The sequence below is a fragment of the Mus musculus genome, chromosome 5 (genome assembly GCF_000001635.26).
Source record: "Mus musculus strain C57BL/6J chromosome 5, GRCm38.p6 C57BL/6J".
Taxonomy (NCBI): domain Eukaryota; kingdom Metazoa; phylum Chordata; class Mammalia; order Rodentia; family Muridae; genus Mus; species Mus musculus.
The window spans coordinates 81,507,746-81,527,557 of NC_000071.6; the positions used below are offsets into that span (position 1 = coordinate 81,507,746).

The 19,812-nt window shown below is 38.2% G+C and overlaps 1 protein-coding gene across 39 annotated transcripts in view; it reads left to right on the forward strand.

Moving 5' to 3' along the window:
• Adgrl3 (adhesion G protein-coupled receptor L3) overlaps positions 1 to 19,812 on the forward strand; it is an 808,741-nt gene that overhangs the window by 488,661 nt on the left and 300,268 nt on the right. For 31 of the 39 annotated variants that reach the window (XM_011249474.3, XM_017320921.2, XM_030254561.1 and 28 more), the window contains 2 exons: positions 1,979 to 1,993; positions 4,239 to 5,039. In XM_011249474.3, coding sequence (XP_011247776.1) covers positions 1,979 to 1,993; positions 4,239 to 5,039 — 816 coding nt within the window. The remainder of the gene's footprint in view (positions 1 to 1,978; positions 1,994 to 4,238; positions 5,040 to 19,812) is intronic. The other 8 variants (XM_011249457.3, XM_011249463.3, XM_011249458.3 and 5 more) reach the window with 1 other exon arrangement.

Genomic DNA, 19,812 nt, shown 5'->3' on the forward strand with positions numbered 1-19,812 from the left:
AATTTGAAAATGTCAACTTCCCATTCCCAAGCTCAATAATTATTGTAATGAGCATTAAGTTCAAACTTTAAAGTTCTCAATTTTAAGGTGCCAGTTGCACTCCTCTCATTGTCAGGTTGAATATAGTCTTGTTTTTAGTCTAAATTTGAAATGCATCTTTTAAGTAAAGGTATCTGTTTTTAAAAGCAGAATTAAAGGGTGCGTAATTTCAGTGTTTGCTGTAATTAGCTGTAGTAGAGGACTGTTGGTCTGCGGCAGGCATAGTATGTCCAAACTGAGTTAGCAAACGTAGTTGCCCAGTAACCAAAACTACAGCCTTACTCGACTTAGAGCCCCAAGAGTATGGCAGCGGGAATCTAGGCAGCCTGCTTACTAGCTTTTTGCTTTCTGCCTTCCCCTGAAGTTTGGGCCTCAGCAAATTTGAATGGTCCAGAAACAGACAGTGCGGCCTGCATTTATCTTGTGTTTCTTGCTGTCACATCCCGTGCTGTCGCTATGGGAGAAGATTCTTCGAGCTCAGGCCCTAATCTCCATCACGACAGAATGAGCTCACCCTGAGAGTTGGCAGACGCTGGCACTAGCACCCTTCATCTTCACCTGAATATCTCCTAGATAAGGCTTTCCATCGGTTCATACGGACCTACAGCCTAGTAGTCACTTAATAAAGAGTAACTGCAGATGGTGGTAATCTTGTAATAGTGGTTCTAAAAGAATTGTAGAAATAGGGCTGAAAATCATATATGTAAATGAGTAAGATGTGACCTTCATATAAACATATACATGTACCATGTATACGTATATATGAATACATGCACACCAGTTTTTCTTCTAAAAGATAATACTACCCTTTCAAAGAAGTCTACACATTTTCTTTTAAAGAAAACAAATCCATAAGAATTTATGTCAAAGCATAGCAAATGCAATCAAATATTCTTATCCAAATGTAGTATTTATTGTTTGAAATATCAGTGGAGTTTTCAATGGAATAAAGATCATTAAGTAACCCTTTCTACTAAAACTGCCTTGTTTTTTCCTTTGGACTTTGTGATTTTTTTTTCATATTTGAGTATGAGCCAACTCTTTCTCCCAATCTTTGCCTTTCTCCGGTCAGCCTCCTTTGCTCATTAAGATGAAGGCAAATTGCATCTGTTTATAAAGTAACAAAGATTAAGGTTTCATGGCTCTGTCACATTTTCTCTTTTTTTATCGGCACCTTTAAAATCAACATCCACAGAACATCTTTGAGAAGCTCCTATTCTGTGTGTTTATTGACTTAGCTAAGAATTTCAGAAATTACTACAGGCAGAGGCTGTAGCGCATTATTTACATTGCTCTTCTGATTGGAGACTTTTATGAGACCGTATTTTTCCATCTTAATGTCATGGGGGGGTGGGGCACAGATGGGAAGCTGGTTCAGTAACAGTTCCAAGTGCATCCGTTTTCTCAGGGGAGGATCCTCCTCCGCTTGCTTGTAGCTTCGCAAGTTGCCTTTCTTTTAAGTCTCACAGGCTACCCAAAGTCCATGGTCCTAGGAAATGAGTTGCAGAGGAACCTCTTCTAAACAGGTCGCCTCTGTGAGCTACAAAACCAGCAGAGCTGTGCTCTTAAGTAGTGGTATCCACCATAGTATTTGTAAGTGAAACTAACCCAACTGAGTGGAAGTTGCTGATCTTTCTTTCAAATGTACCTATAGGTGTTCTTACGATGGTTATTGCTTTCCCCATATTAATTTTTACAGTAATTTTCTGTTTATGCTGGATTCTAAACCTTATGTTTATTTGGAAAGTATTTGTTTTCGTGAAATGTTAAAAATAAAAATAAAAATAAAAAACACCATAGTGTTCAATTAAGCAAGCATGACTGCAGTAAATTATTTATTTTCAGTTTGGAAAAGGTGAATTAAAAGTACTTGGCCAATACCGTACCATTAATCTATTCTCTTTTCTTCTTTCTCTCTTTACTTCTCTCTCTCCAATAGAAGTGGAACAAAAAGGTAATTAAATACCTTTCATAAATTATATACTATTTATAGGCTAAGTTATTTAACAGTTTAACATTTTAGTTCAATAATGTTATTAATTCTTATTTTATGCAAATTTATTCACTACTTCTGCTGCTCAACTTCACTTTAATCTGTTTTACTGACCAGTCCTGGTTTGCTCCTTTGATCCTAACACAGATTATTAATATAATGAGATCATCAACACTGTATTTTTTTCCTCTTCATTTGAAACTAGTAGTTAGAAATCCAGTGGGCATGGTTAATAATGACTGCTTTAGATTTGTTCCTCAGTCTCTCTTAATTTCCCTTAGCTCTGCTGTGCACCTCCGTCTACATTAATTCTTAACTACTGGAGAAAGGGGAGAAGATTTTCTTCTTAGTTATGCCAAACGACATAAGTGACTGTGGCCACACCACAGTGAACACATGTAAACTCATCTGCTATTATTAACCAAGGGCCCAGTCTTACTTATGACCGCTATATACAATTTTGAATCAAAGAGTAATATATTTATAATAAAGTCTCTCATCTGAAACTCCCCAAGTTTTATAGCCATCAATATTATTATTGATCATAAATTTATAATGGCCCCTATCTTTGCAGATTTTGAAGGTCAACCTTTTGCCACAAAAAAACATTTCATTACTTTAAAATTAAAACTTTGAGTATCCTAGGAATATCCGTTCATTTCAGGAATCCTTAACGCATAGCTGAGCTTTCTCTCATACTATTTTTCATGGGTTCTGTATTTCTAGTTACTCTAAGGAGCTAATAACTAACAACAAAAGGATAATCCTTTGTTCATTAAAAAGCAGGTCAACATTCAATTCTTTGTGATCTCCTAACTTTTTTTTTTCACCCAGGAAAATTCTAATAATCTCAAACCTAACAGCAGGCTGCATGATTATTTTTTCAGTGTGTTTGCCTTGCAAATAAATGCAAGCAACGCTTCCCAGAGCAGGTTCTGCAGAACACACTCATCCAAGGTGGCTCCGTGGAAAGGCTCCCAGGACCAAATTGTGCAATGAGTTCACTCACCTAACTTCTGATTTAGAGATTCATCAATGTGCTTAAGCTGTTATAATCCCCGACACGGTTTTATTTACTGTCCCCGTGTCATAATTGAATGGGGCTACGAGTCCCGTGTTTTTTTTGTTTTGGTTTGGTTTTTTGTTTTGTTTTTTTTTTTTCTTTGTGGGCAGCATTCAGCTGTTGCACAACTGCTTCAAGAACCACCCTTTGGGAAACGTTGCTTTGTAGCCCCTTCATTTCAGATGAACCTGCCAAGTGTTCTTACCGCCATATTTAACAATGTTCTCCAGTGAATCATACTAAACAGAAAAAAAGAGAGAGAGAGAGTCATACGATTCCTGCCCATTTTCCTTCTGAAGTATGAGCAGCAAAATATAGCAAGTAATCTTGTTTTCCAGTGCTTTTCTCATGTAACAGTAAAAGGTACATGTTTTTAAGCTTCAGTAATACTGTACTTAACAGGACGTTTTTAACTGATTAAAATCTAGATCCTGGGTTCTTTTCTGTAACCTTTCACCTTTTCTTCCTTTCTCCTTCCTCCTTTCCTTTCTTTCTCTCCCTTTCTCTTTTTCTTTCCAGTATCCATCCATCACTCATCTTAATTGAATGGGTTGCATGCTCTCTGTGTGTTGCAGCAGCTTTGAGATCTTTATTTTTTTTAATTTTTTTTTTTTTTTTGCTACAAGATTCAGTGGCCTGTGTTGCAGATCTTTTCCTTTATAATAATAATAATAATGGGGGCTATCTGTTCCTTAATGCTAAATAACTACTGAACAGCCAATCTCAACAGAGTGGAAACAAATGGATTATCATTCTCAAACGAGATACATACAGTTCTTCAGTGAACTAGTAAAAGCATCACGTGTGAACTCGGTATTTTGTTATATGTCTATAGAAGTCATAGACATATGCTTCACTACAGACGTGCATCAGAGTACGTGTTTGCAAAGGTAAAAACCAGGCAAGTCCAGCTGATTCTAAAAAGGCTAACTGTTCCCAACAAGTGACACCAAATTGCTCAGAGGCAAAAATCCAAAATTAATGTGGAAGGATGCTTTGTATAGAAAAAAAAATCTTATGCCACAAAATAATTGGTGATGGGTATCACTTGTTAGAGTTGCCTTCTGTTTGCTGAAAATAAGAACAGATAAAAAAATGGTTCAGTTAATATATTTATTATTATAACTGTTTCCCTCCTGACAGTTTTTCTTTGTCCTGGACTGCTAAAAGGAGTGTACCAGAGTGAACACTTGTTTGAATCTGACCACCAATCTGGGGCATGGTGCAAGGACCCTCTACAGGCTTCTGACAAGATTTACTATATGCCCTGGACTCCCTACAGAACTGACACCCTGACAGAGTATTCGTCCAAAGATGACTTCATTGCTGGAAGGCCAACAACTACCTACAAGCTCCCTCACAGAGTGGATGGCACTGGATTTGTAGTATACGATGGTGCCCTCTTCTTCAACAAGGAGCGGACAAGGAACATTGTAAAGTTTGATTTGAGGACTAGGATAAAGAGTGGAGAGGCAATCATAGCAAATGCTAATTACCATGACACCTCCCCATACCGATGGGGTGGCAAGTCCGACATAGACTTGGCAGTGGATGAAAATGGATTATGGGTAATCTATGCAACAGAACAGAACAATGGCAAGATTGTCATTAGCCAGTTGAACCCTTACACCCTACGGATTGAGGGGACATGGGACACTGCCTATGATAAAAGGTCAGCTTCCAATGCATTCATGATTTGTGGGATTCTGTATGTGGTCAAATCTGTATATGAGGATGATGACAACGAGGCCACCGGTAATAAGATTGACTACATTTACAACACTGACCAAAGCAAGGATAGCTTGGTGGATGTACCCTTTCCCAACTCTTACCAGTACATAGCAGCTGTGGATTACAATCCCAGGGACAATCTGCTCTATGTGTGGAATAACTACCACGTTGTGAAATACTCTTTGGACTTCGGGCCTCTGGATAGTAGATCAGGTAAGTTTGATTTTTTTTTTTTTTTTTTTTTTTTTTTTTTTTTTGTAATTTTCTGAGAAAGCTACCGGGTTTTCTTTTTTGGTTCTTTGTTGTTGTTGTTTTTCTCAGTAATATGAATTTTAATATTTTATTCAGTTTTCTGGCTGGGGAAATCTAAAAAAGAATATTCATTTTCTTTTCATTTTCAAAAGGTTGGTTGCAATTATTTGCTCTCTAAGAATGTGGAGCCATGAGAAGGGACTCTGTCCTTTGCATGGCTTCTCTCCTAACTCAAGCTGCTCTGTGAGGTATACTTGCCTTTATCGCATAGTTATTACTGTGTGTAATGAATTATATACAGCTTCTGCTAAGATTGCATCTGTCCTGTCACATTAACTGTGGAATCTTCTCAAGAGTGTTTTATTCTCCATTCGGATCATATAAAAAGGTTAGCTCCCCAGAATGCTACTGGAGCTGAACAAGAACAACTCTACCCCACAAAGAATGATACATAAAACCTATCCTGGGGCAAGTATGGATGCTTCAGAAGTACGTGTGTCTCAGCAAACCTACTTAATAACTCATAAATACAATCATTCAAATCTTTGAATAAATGTAAATACTTGAAAACACTGTCATGATTAAGCTGAAATAATCTTTAAGTTCAATTTTTTTTGAATACTTCCCCCTGCGGGAACATACTATTGACTTTTAATATTATATAGCGATGAATATAAAAAGAATCCTTCATGCTTTTCATTTTTACTATTATTAGGTTTTGTTGGGCATGGTGGCTCATGCCTGTAAACTCGGCTCATGGGAGGCTGAGACAAGATGATTGCCAAGAGTTCAAGGCCAGGCTGAGTAATGTTGAATTCCAGGAGAGACTAGGCCACACCATAAGATCTTATCTCAAAAATAAATTTAAAACAATCAATAAGTGTAATTTTGTAACATGGCATAATACTGTTATCCAAGTTAATGTGTACTGAATTTTGGTAGTAATATAATGAATGAAAATAAAGTCATTAAGAGTTTAGTTGTTGCCAGGTGGTAGTAACACATGCCTTTAATCCCAGAACTCAGTAGGCAGAAACAAGTGGATCTCTTTTTTTTTTTTTTTTTTTTGCTTGTCTTTTTTTTTCCATTTTTTATTAGGTATTTAGCTCATTTACATTTCCAATGCTATACCAAAAGTCCCCCATACCCACCCACCCCCACTCCCCTACCCACCCACTCCCCCTTTTTGGCCCTGGCGTTCCCCTGTACTGGGGCATATAAAGTTTGCAAGTCCAATGGGCCTCTCTTTGAGTTTGAGGCCAACATGGTCTAAAGAGAGCAAGTTCTAGGATAGCCAAGACTACACAGATAATCCCAGTCTTGATAAAAGATAAAGTTTAGTTGTTGCTATTTCTAATTTTCTGAATTCTTATGAGCCTAGCATTCCACTCTCTAACTTACCTCATTAGACACACATAATTCATACAGAACTACATTCATTACGTCCAATAAACATGCCTCACTCAGCCTTTTATTATGTATATATCTGATCATTATTTCTTTTCAGACATTAATTTAATATATTGTGTACATAGAAATAAGGCTCAATGGGCTTTTGTTGAATAGACAAATGAATAGTGGCTTTCTACCTCTTCCTCAAAGCAAATGATGAATTTGGTACCATTTTCTCAAATCTTTAGGAAGCTCAGCTAGCGTGATGTCATGTCTTTCCAGAATTAGTCGTGCTTATATTATGTTGAATTAACTTTTGCTACAAAAGAGAAGGCCAAGTCTGCAGTGTGTCTAGTAACAGGTTCTAGCATCACTTTAAAGAGTAAATGCAAACTCTCCTAGACTACATTACTAGCTGCAGCATGCACTGGCAAGGCTCTCACACTTGGTGCATGTCTCCAGTGAGAACCCAATCACACACAGTAATTTAGAGAATTGTGTGGAGTCCGTATATCATTTCTACGATCTTCTTAAATGAAAAACTGTATTGTTGCTGTGAAAGCACTGCTTATGGATAATGCATCCTTTTTTCTTACTCCACTGAGGCATGAAGTAACTTCTAGTGAAAATCAAATCAAAACAAAACAAAACAAAACAAAAAATCAACTTTAGTTGGTCATGTTGTAGTTCAAGAATAAACACATCTCAGCTTCTATTGGTTCTCTCTATCCCTGTACCAGGCTGGCCTTGAACTTGGGATATCGCCTGCCTTTGCCTCCCAAAGGTGTACACCACCACTAACTGGCTAAGCTAAAAGATCTTATTTTTATCTGGAATAAGTCTAAAATTCATTAGTATTGCTACTTATAATTTAACAAACAAACACAATTGTTCATCCAGACTTTATAAGTTATCCTTGGAAACAAACATTGTTCCTTCCATCCATTTAGGTACTTGCCAAAAGTAGCCTAGTCTGCACCCAGAAGCATATGTATATTATATTTAAATTGGGTTTTTGTGGGACTTAACATATGGCTATGTTGCGGTCCTACACTAGTGTCACAGTCATTAATATTCTGTTATTGCAGTGAAAATATTTTTTAAATTAGACATTTTGTTTTAACTTAATTATTTTTTTTTTAAAAAGAGACTCAATTTTCATGGTTTGGAATAACCACACTTACAAAACTTTGTCTGTTTTGCAAACAGTGGGATTCCACCTGTATTGAATTTGTCAACATAATCACCAAAAAAGTATCAATTTGCATGCATGGACACTCCAGTTAAAAAGCTGGTCCTTTGGCACTGGACCTACTGCAGTGCCGAGGTGGAAAGCAAAACTGTAGAAGTAAATTTTATGCATGGTATGTGTGGATATGAGGATTTCAATTAGCATTAATAGAAGCTGCTCAGCTTCTTCCACAAAAACAGCTTTAGCTGGGTGTTTTTCAGGGTAAATTACACTACCGTTTGTTTTTTCAAGGCAGCTGCCTGTAGTGAATGCTTACTGCCATTGCTGTGGGCCTTCTTGTGTCAGTATACAGAAATCTCAATTTAAAGGAAATATTTTATGGCCAGAAATTTAGGAAGGAAGAAAAGGTGGGATGAGGAAGAGGAAAATGTAGACCAAAATTGTAGTTCCTGTTTGCTGGTATACAGCTGAGGTGGTTTTTCTCTCATTTAAGCTGTGTCCTGTTAGACAAAAAAAAAAAAAAAAAAAAAAATGGACTCTCAAATTTTCCCCTGTATGTAATTATTCTACATCTCACAAAATTTACTTTGGGAAGATACAAAGCAAATATACCTCTCTAAAATTATATATATATATATATATATATATATATATACACATACATATATATACACATATATATATACATATATATACATATATGTGTGTGTGTGTACATATATATGTACTCAGCTATTCTTACCCATAAGCAGCTTTGGCCTTTGTACCTGAGCATGAGACTCTAAGGACCTGGGCTTGAATTCTACACTGACACCTTAGCTGAATATGCATAATTTCAGTCCTGACTTTGGCAACATTAGAAGAGGAAAAATCATGCTTATTGTAGAATATTGTTAAACTTTAATTAGACAATACATTTATTAGATACATTAGCAAGCTTAACTTTTTTGCTACATGCCAGTTATTATCCATAATTTATATTGACAGATGTAAATATTTGTAGCTGACACTACCTTTTCAAACATCTTTATAATAATCTCTTCAAATATATCTTTCTTTGTGTTAAGCTTTCTTTGTATCAGCCACCGTTTATAGTTTTGCTGCAGTAACTTTGCATAACACAGATTTGAACTCTACAACTTGTACCTGGTCTTCCACCATGAAATAGCTTCTCTGGCGCGTTTATTTTATGAAACATGTTTAGGAGTAGTAGAGAGTCAACCTTTGCTCCTCAGAGCTAGTCTAAGAAGTGCTTTGGGAACCATTTTGTTCTAATCCCTTCCTCATCTCCTGGCAGTAAATTAATTCCCAAGAGTTTAATTCCCAGAGTATAAAGAGTCTCCCAGTTTGGTTCCATGACAGACAAGTATGTTTGCTTTCTTTCTTAAAGGAAACCTTGGTGAAACATTGTTCTCACCAACATGTGTGTGAAGAAAATAGTTTTAAATTAAATCCTACAAAAACTTAATTCAAGGGTTTATTTTTAGACTGTAAGTGACATTTGTCTTGGGGAGACATTTAAGACTTATTCTTCTTAGAAAAGCTTAGAGGTTTAATATTTGTTTTTTGGGTTTTTTTTTTCATTTTTCTCAGAAAACATTAGTTTCAGAACGTTAGCCTCTCATCATTTATTAGGCATTTATCAAATACAAAACTGTCACTCTTGGTGTGGTTTTTCAGCATGAAATTACTGTGAAAATAAATAGAAAGTCACACTGATGCTGCTATTTAGTATTCCTGTTTGGCATTCAATTACATCTGCAAAAAAAAAATCCCCTTTAAAAAATATCAATAATGTGATATGTTTCACATTAAGGAACTCGGTGTGAAGAATCCCCAAGTAAATCTTTTTTTTTTTTTGAGAGATGCTAATAAGACTTGGATTCACAATGAGATCTGCCTGTGGATATTGTTTAGTCATTTTTATTTACAGCCTTTCTTGACTGCTTGATAAACAGTAGGTGCTCCACAGTGATTTGCAGAAGGATTTCAGAAATGCATGCATGAATGAAATGAAATTTTCTAGACTCGCTTTTTCAGGCACAGACAGAATAAAAATGTTATGCATACGCTCCCTGAGTGGCCCTCTGTGGTGTTTCCCTGGAACATTTATTGCTTGGCACTTTCTGAAATCTTGCCACCCTTCCCAGTCCCACCCCCTCTTCCTCACCCTCTGCTGTCAATTTTCTTAGTGCAGAAGAAGTTTAGAGTCTGGAGAGGTAGGTGTTTAGCACTTAAGTGCACTGGCTGCTCTTCCCGAGGACCTAGGTTTGATTCCCAGCACCCACTTGGGCACTATATCTGTAACTACAGTTCCAAGGGATACAAGAACTTTTCTAGCTTCCGTAGGGGCCAGACATTCACGTGGTGACAGACATACATGCAGACAAAACACGCATACACATTAAATACATAATTTAAAATTTTAATTTTAAAAGAAGTTTAGCATGTGTTAAAGAGATGCGTTGAAGCACATCAACACCTAATACACATTCCTGCTTAAGCAATTAAGAGACATTGAAGTCACTGGTCTTATAATATGGAAGAAGGTGGCAGCTGTTCAAAGAATTTTTTTTATTGTGACTAAATTTCCAGTAGTTGACAAGTTGTGAGGATTCCTTCAACTTAAAGAAAGTGAAAACTGTCTTATGTTTACACCAGGATGGAGGTTGTCCTCGACTGAAAAATGCATTTTGTGTGAAAATCAGATGTTCAGTGTGTGGTAACCTGTTTAAAAAAAAAAAAAAAAAAAAAAAAAACACTTATAAGCAGCCACTGTAGAGTTTAAAGTAGGTGTGAATGTCCAGAGAGCCAGATCTAGAACTATTCCATCTACCCAGAGTAGCAGATCTGTGACTATTAAATCTAGAATTTTCTTCACAATCTATTTTTAATGGTGTCAACATCCTATCAGATCAAACCAATGTGTGGTGTACATCCATCATTACCTTACATATCTATATTTCTACCTTGTACATTAGCCATCTTCAAGAACACTTGATTATTTCATGGATGACTTGAGTGATGCTCATATGGGAATCATATTTCTTAAACTATGACATGTCCTACCAGACTTGAGTTTTGTCTTTGGTCTTGGGTCTTAGGTCGCTGACTTTTGGTCACTGTTCTTTTTCTCTCTCTCTTTCTCTCTTTCCCTCTCCTCTCCTCCTTTCCCCTCTGTCTCTGCTGTTTTTCTTCCCAACCCATTTCGTGCTAAAATCAATATTTATTAATGAAATGGAGTGAGGAGTAAGATATTTGCTTTGCCTCAAACAGCTTCCTCCTAAACTATCCAAATAAAAATGTAGGGCAACCCTTGTCAAATTTACAATAGTTTCCCACAGAAGTAAAGTCAAGTTTGTTATAGGAATAGGCAGAGAATCCTGTCTTCAAATTTTCGTAAACTTAATATGGCTACAATATACAAGTCTACTTGTGGAACATGCGTGACAAAGGCATGGGACAATATGTGCTGTGGAAAGAATGCTGAAGACAGATGCTGCGGGCCAGATCACCCTCCCCCCTCCTCTCCTCCCCCTTCTCTTCTTCCTCCTCCTTCCCAAATACAATCTGCATTTTCTCAGAGACCCATTTAGATTATGCAAATGAAGAGCTCCTCTACTTGCTTGAAGGGAGCAGGATCTAAACAACAGCACACAGCCTGTGCACAACAGTTGAACAATGCAGATTAGGTGAACCTCCTGTCCTTATAATATGCTAATTAGTGCATTCCTGTCTCCTGCAGAAGTTCTGGCTATGTAGTGATGAATAAGAACTTTAAGCACACATGACACCTCGTTAAAATGTAATTTTCACATCATATATTTGAGCCCTTTACCTTGACAGCTGAGCAATTGTGAATGCTGGCCAGAGAATCCTGAACATTTTGAAAACGCCACTTGTTTGTTAGTTTGCTGAATCTGCTTGTTGAATGGCTAACTTATAGGTGGTGCTCCTGAGATGGGGAAACAGTGGGAAAGGACTGATATCTTAAGTCAGGCTGCTCATGGGATGGCAGGTTACAGTCACTACTGGGCTCCACTTGAGATCCCTTGCTGTTTCCAAAGTTTGGTTTGCCTCCATCTTTGTAGCTGAGTGAAATTTGCAAAACAGAAACAACCGTTTCACCACTTGTTGCTAATCTTGGTCCCAGCTGGAGTTTTTGTTCCTCAGCTGTTTCGCTGTGTGGGAGAGCTCCCTCCCATTCTTCCCGTGCTTCTTCTTTGCTTGTGGGGACAGCTGCTGCTGATTGACACTGCTGATGCTGCTGTTTCCAGGAAGCACAGGGAGAACTTAACAAAATCTCCCAACTCCAAGTCAAACGAATTAATTTTCTCCCACATTTTTTTTTAACCTCTCCTGTATTTTTCTCTCATCTTACTAAGGGTTAAGATTTCCAGAATGACATCATCTACTCTTCAGCCTCTGAATATAAAAACTACAGTCCTGTTCAAAGCAAAACCGACCCTCCTTTTGTACAGCTGAGCCCAGTGTTTCTTAAGAATCTGACATCCGAATGACCTTCCTAGTAGATGTGCTAGTGATAGAAAAAGGGGTCATAGATACAGGGTTTCTTTCTTTTTTTTTCCCTACAAAGCGATGCCGCTAATAAATGAATACCTATTAGAAGATAATCAAAATTATTTCTGCACTTAACATTCAGGGGCATATGAAGATGATGTCTTTGTGAATGAGGATTCTCACGCTCTCCAGCTGTCTTGAGAGGCTGTTGCACTGCTCGTTAGCATGTCCACCAGAGGGCAGACAGGTGGAACTGAAATAATTCTGCAGCTCCTTAGGAGCCCTCCTGGAATGTTTGGCAACAGTAGCAAGAATGTTATTATTGAATATGGGGGTGGGGAGGCTGCTTCAGTTGGACTCCTATCCTTCAGTCCATACTAGGACAGAGAAAAGAGATTCAGCTGAAATTATATTAGCTGCTAAAATAGCTACGTGTTTAATGTCTGATTTTAAACCTTTGAAGTAGTGGCCAAGTACCATAGATAACAGCTCACAAGCATGGGTTTTAAGTACAAATCTACTTCTTTCTCAGTAGAAGTCTATTCCACAAGAAATCAAAAGGCTCCAATAATTTTGATAAATGATGTAACTCAAGATACATAAATGATAGATTAAAAATCTATATTAATGTCTGTTTGTATAGGCTGTGGCTTGTTATTTTATTAGATCCCTCCGAAAGCAAATGGAGAGCATTTCTGTACATTTGCTTTGGAAGAGCTGGGTGTCTCTTCATGATCTTTATACAACAGTACAGATTCACATATCCTATGAATCTATAACTATTGCTGAAGATACAAATCAAAATTATTTTGTACTTCTTTTTCTGCACAGTGTACTTCATGAGTTAATTTTTTTTTAGCTGTAAAACTCAAGCCTTTAAAAATAATTTTAGGGGCTGGAGAGATTGCCCAATAGGTAAGAGCATTGACTGCTCTTCCACAGGTCCTGAGTTCAATCCCCAGCAACCACATTGTGACTCACAACCATCTGTAATGGGATCTGATGCCCTCTTCTGGTGAGTCTAAAGGGAGTGACATTGTACGCACATTAAAAAAAAAGTCTCTATAAGATAATGATGATGATGATGATGCAGAGAAACATCTTATCCACATGTAAATGTAAGAAAATAGCTGTATTTACAGTCCTTGTCACTCTGGCAAGCTTAGCTTTGTCATGTTGTCCCCATGCTTTAGAATAATGAAGAAGTCATAGGAAGATGCAAGGTGAAAGGAAGGGGTGAAGTCAAAGTGAACAGAGTGAGAAAATCTGTGCCAAACTTAATGTAGAGTGAAGACCAGCAAACTTGTCTAGTGTTTTAGAACACCCACCAACCCAACTGTGCTAGTTTTCGCATACCTTATCCTTAAAATCCTAGAAAGTCAGCAGTCCCCAGAAACTCAGTTTATAAACGTAGATGTGAACCAAAGAAGCTAAATTTGGAATTCTAAACATGTGATACTTTCATATTTCCATCTCAAGAAATTATCCACAGCACACAGCCTAAATGAGAATCCGATAGTGTGGTCTCTGCGATGGGGTACCTTGGTGTGGTAACTTCTTGGAAATACTTGAAGATGCAGATTTAATTACTGGAGGATTAGAAGGATTAGTTGGAAACTTTGCAGAGATTTGGAGCAATTGTAAGGACTTTGGAGATTGGAGAACTAGATCGTTGCTGCCTTTAAATCTCCTTAGCTGGTTCTCTCCATTTTCTGAAACCACACATGATGCTACCTATATTCTCATGCTCATTATCTTTGGGCAGCATTGGCAAAATGATGAAAGTTAGGATGAAGAAAAGAGATAAAAAAAGAGAGAAATACAAAGGAAATAAGTGTGCTTTCCCTTTGATGAACAAATGGAACATTGAATGAATGAGGTCTGTTTCCTTAAGGAGTAATGAGCTACCATATATATTTCATTGTTAAAATATTACATCTGAAGGTTGATTGAACTAGCCTCCAGAGATTAATAATATGAAACATGACAGAATGTGGGATGCTTATACATTTATAATTGGAATATTAAGTATGTAAACCATTTCTGAGAACAACTTAACTGTTGTTACATAGGATAATGAAAACTTTTTTTTTTCTGATGGGGACTTCATAACCAAAGATATGTTAATGAGAAAGAAGTATATAAATATGTGCACTTAGTTTATTTATTATGGAAAAAAAGGAGCCTCAGCAAGGAATATAATAACTAGAGCTAAACAAAACTGATTCAATGTGAGTGTTTTAATATTACATTTGATGAGAATTGAAGGATATTTTTTTTAAAAAAAATGGTAGGTCTTAGGAATCTAAGTTCCATCTTCAAATTGGAATGAACAAATGGAAAATGCCAAAATATTATTAAGGAAATAAATGTGAAAGAAAGAGCTCTGCCCTATTTTTTGATACTTTCTTGTTTGAGCTAAGGATAAAATAGTGCGCCTTTCATCCACAATGACTGCATTCAAACAGCCCCTGTAGAGGCAGGAGTCACCAAATATCACCGAATTGGACGTGAACTTTGTCTTCCCTGTGCCTTCCCGCCAGTCATGGTATTTAGTTTATGAATTAGATGCAGTAAGAAATTAATAAATCATAATGAAATAAAATATATGTCCTACCCCAGTCTGGGTTTGATGGCATTGTTGGACTCTTGGCGATAGTACTGCGGTGCCACAACTGATAATCTAGCAAATTAAGCCGGAGGCACACGGGAGAATGCGGAGGAATGGAGGCACACGGGAGAATGCGGAGGAATACAGTGAATTTGGAGGAGAATGGATGATGCTTTCCACCTCAGAAACCAGAACAGTTTGGATTACAATTCAGGAAATGTTTCTGGAATTTTCCATTTACTATTTTTGCGAACAGTTGACCATTAGTAACTAAAGCCAAAAATATAAAACTTTGACTAAGAGTTACTATTGTAATTTTAAAAGTCTTGGCCATGCTGGAGTCTGTTTCCATCTGTTGATGAGAGAGTCCTTAAGCAGCACTTAGCACGCTCTTGAGTTTGCTCCCAGAGTGACTGTGCCATGCAGTGGCTTCCCCATCCTGCCAGAGAACTGAGAAGTTCTTGTGCTCCATTCCAGTACATGTTCCAGCTGTAATCTCATACCACAGTGGCTTTCATTCGATTTCACCATACGCTTATGAGAACAGAAACAAAAAGGGGGAAAAGAGATAGAAAGAAAATCATAAGCTTCAATATACCTTCATTGAATTTGAATGAAAACCATTCTAATCAATATGAAATTAAACTTTGTACTTTGAGCTTTAATAGTAAATCAATTAAAAATCGCTAGTCTAGGGTATTCACTTTTTTTTGTTTGTTTTTTGATTTGTTGTTGTTTTAACTTTTATTAGATATTTTCTTTATTTACATTTCAGATGTTATCCTCTTTTCTCGTTTCCCCTCGGAAAAGCCCATGATGCTCTCCCTGCTCAACAGCCTATCCACTCCCACTTCCCTGTCCTGGCATTCCCCTACACTGGGGCATCAAGCCTTCAAAGGACCAAGGGCCTCTCCTCCCATTAATGTCCGACAAGGCCATCCTCTGCTACATATGCAGCTGGAGCCATGGGTCCCTCCTTGTGTACTCCTTGGTTGGTGATTTGGTCCCTGGAAGCTCTGGGGTACTGGTTGGTTTGTATTGTTGTTCCTCCTATGGGGCTGCAAACCCCTTCAGCTCCTTAGGTCCTTTCTCTAGCTCCTCCACTGGGGACCCCATGCTCAGTCCAATGGTTGGCTGTGAGCATCTGCCTCTGTATTTGTCAGGCATTAGCAGAGCCTTTCAGGAGACAATTATATCAAGCTCCTGTTGGCAAGCACTTGCTCATAGAAACATATGGCTATCATCTCATGTCTATCTTACTCTTCCTCCTTAGGAAGGAGTATGTTCATTGAGGACAATTCAATGCTCTTGGTGACAGAACCAGTGCTGGCAACCATAGTCATGTAATATTCATATCAAAAACCATTTGTAGAGAATTATTAGAGTTTTGGATTGCAATTTTATTTAATTATCTGGAAAGAAAACACTTCCATTTTTAGCAACTGTCTGTTGGCAAAATCTTTTCATATTTTTGTATAACAAAAGTATGTATGTGCATATAGGGTACATGTCAGCCCTGTGGTCAAAAGGTACTCAGGTTATTATGCGGAACAAATTTAAAGTGTCACATTGTACCCTGGATTTACTCAGAAATAGTGAGAGTAGATCCCAGAATCTATTCTGAACAAGCAGTTGAAAAATTTAGTATTACTGTATAAGACACGACCCCTGTAGATTAATAAAGAAACTCAAACTCTTCTGAGAATACCATTATATTTTGCCTTCCCCCCCCCCACCGTGATTATTTTTGATGATTATCTTTGTGTAGGTGTTGGGCAAACTCCAAATCGAATGACTCACTGCATGGAGGATATATGCGTCACTCTGGGAACCTATTAAAATGGTCATTTCTACCTCTTTCCTGCACTTCATCTTATCAGAGTCGTTAAGTCCTGAATCCAGCACTTGAAGCCCGTCCCAAGAGCGGTCAGATTCTGTGTTAGATAGAGAAGCACCGAAATGGGCACATTAACAGTCATAGAGCTTCTGGCTTAGTGTGAGTGCATTAGGACTAGGACGCTGCGGAGCCGTGTGTACCCTGCCGCCTCTGTGGGCTCAGGCAGCTCTGACAAGGAGCTACATCACTTTGTTTCGTTAAATGCTTCTGCTTTGTGTCCTCATGGAATTACAGTCTGGGTGGTTGTCAGAGAAGAGCAGCAGCCTGATCCAGGATAGACACGTCCCTTTGTGAGCTTGTCCTGGCAAAGCAGGGTGCCATTTATCTTCACCTTGAATAGATGGGCGAAATTGGCACGATGAGAAGAAGTCTGCGCCTAGGCCGTCACACAGAGCTCTGCAAATGATCTTGCTCTGTTCCCATGTTGGAGGGGTGTTGTTAAGGGTGGGCAGAAAGACAAATTAGAGCGGTTACTGTACTGGAAGGAATTCTGAAATGTAAGCAGTGGGGTTCCAACCTTACCGCAGGTAAATCCTCACATCTCCATATTTTAAGGCAAAGGTATATTTCATCCTGAAAAATGGAATACAGTACAATTTGAATATTTCATCGAGGCAACTAATCTTTGCAGGTGTGCTAGCACGTAATATGTCACACATGACGAGTGCTTTCTTTCAGCCATTTTCACCGATTTCCCTAAGCATGGCTGGGTAAGGGACTGTTCTGGAACATTGTGTTGCCCCGTTGAGGCCCACCCACCACTCTTTCTGGCTGTGTTGATTTATTCTGCCTTCTTAGAACCAGCGTGAATGACAATTTTCTTTGCCAAAGGAGGTCTCTAAGGATGCACAGATCCAGAGAACCTGCCTCCCCAATCAGGCTCTGGTCTAGCCTTAGTTTTCTCATTTTTCTCTTTGAAAACAAACATCTGGTGAGCTTGCCCAACTGAATTAAACATTCTGATGTATTTATGGGATTCTAATACCCTATATACTTTTTAAGATTGTGTGTGTGTCCGTGTCCACAGGGACACATGCATATGTGCATGCAGGTACACTTAGAAGCCAAAGGAGGATGCCAGATTCTCTACAGTTATTGGCAGCAATGAGCCACCTACTGTGTGTGCTGAAAAGCAAATTCAGGTCTTCTGAAAGAGCAGCAGGTACTCTAAACCGCTGAGCCATATCTATTGTGTGTGTGTGTGTGTGTGTGTGTGTGTGTGTGTGTGTGTGTGTACATACACATGATTTAATGTTGACCATGAAAGTATCTAAGTATTATTGCATGTGATAAAATAGCATTTCATTTATTTATCCATTTTAGGCAATTTCACTATTGAAGCTCAGATGAGGCTGTGCTACAACTCATCATGAATCTTCTGCCTCAGCTTCTTGAGTGCTAGAATGATAAGTGTACCCCAACACTAAACAAAATGTTATAGTTAATGGAAGATCTCTTCTCTCTAGTTTAACCTCTGCTTTGGCCTCCTTTTGTTTTTGGGTTATCTTTGGGTGGGCATCTATAGTTGCAATGGGAAGAGATGCAGTGTAGGCATCCTAGATGCATCCTAGATGCATCCTAGATATATCCTAGATACATGCTCCCTCTTATTCTCATGTCAGCAGCTGTATAGATTCCCTTTCTTTCCATGCCTTTTTTTATGATGAGTAAGGATAATATTCACTGATTATAGCTGTAGCACTGGCCATTATGTGTGGATCTGTATGAACAATGAGCTGCCGCCGTATTTGTGTTTATATTGCACAATTTTGTTTATTCGTTTAAAGATATTGTGAAAGTAGTGTGGCTTCATAGCATGCTTATGGTAATAAAGAAGTTAATTAGCAATATTGAATAAGACTTGAAGACATGAGTCTTAATAAGTAATGCTAAAAATATTAATGGCAGTCATCTGTAGATAAACATAATATGCCTTGGGCAAAGAGGGAAATTGGTCAGATTATTTAAAAGATATCATTTGAGAATCATTCGGTATTCTGCTTTCAAAAGACTAATGCAGACAAATACATATTCTTTAACATACTGAAAATGCTAATTGCCATTTCTCTGGTAATTTTCCTTCTGTTGACTAAAAATACCCCATGGTAGAAAATGGACGTTTCTTTTAGCAACAACAACAAGCCATTCATTTTTAATAATAAATCTGGTATGATAGATAATGACAACTCTGCCAGTAAAGGAGACAGGCAGCTCACCAGGGATACTGGAATTCTAGGAGCTCACTCAGACATATTGATAGGAACAGTCTGAGTGTTCCAAAGACGTCTTAATTCAAGCACTAGGAAATCCATAATTGGAAAGCATCCCATAGTGACTGCTGATTTCTCCTCTAATTACAAGGGAGTTTGTTGTGTCATAAACCCACTTAAGAACTCTGGTTTCTGATAAGGAAAGTGTCCCTAGGCTCTGCTACTAGACTGGGTGTTACCAGAAATTTACTTTAGTGGTCCAAGCACTAAACTGTCATGTAGTAATCAATACAGTGAATGGGCGAACACTGTCAGAGTGTTTAAATGTGACAGCCAGTCTGCCCAAGGGCCCCAAAGAGGTTAAATTTGCACTTCACATGGGCGACTCAGTATAGTCTCTGATGATGCATTGGGGGTTTTAGTATGATTGTAGAGGGTGATGTTTCTGTAGTGTTTTGTGATATCATCACTAGATGTGGTTCTGTGTGGAGGCAAGCATGCAAAAGGATTAAGTATATGCTCGATTCCCATAGACTTAAGGATGTGTCTTAGTCAGGGTTTCTATTTGTGCACAAACATCATGACCAGGAAGCAAGTTGGGGAGGAAAGGGTTTATTCAGCTTATACTTCTGCACTACTGTTCATCACCAAAGGAAGTCAGGACTGGAACTCAAGCAGGTCAGGAAGCAGGACCTGATGCAGAGGCCATGGAGGGATGTTACTTACTGGCTTGCTTCCCCTGGCTTGCTCGGCCTGCTTTCTTATAGAACCCAAGACTACCAGCCCCGGAATAGCACCACCCACAATGGGCCCTTCCCCCTTGATCACTAATTGAGAAAATGCCTTACAGCTGGATTTCATGGTGGCATTTCCTCACCTGAAGCTCCTTTCTCTGTGATAACTCCAGCCTG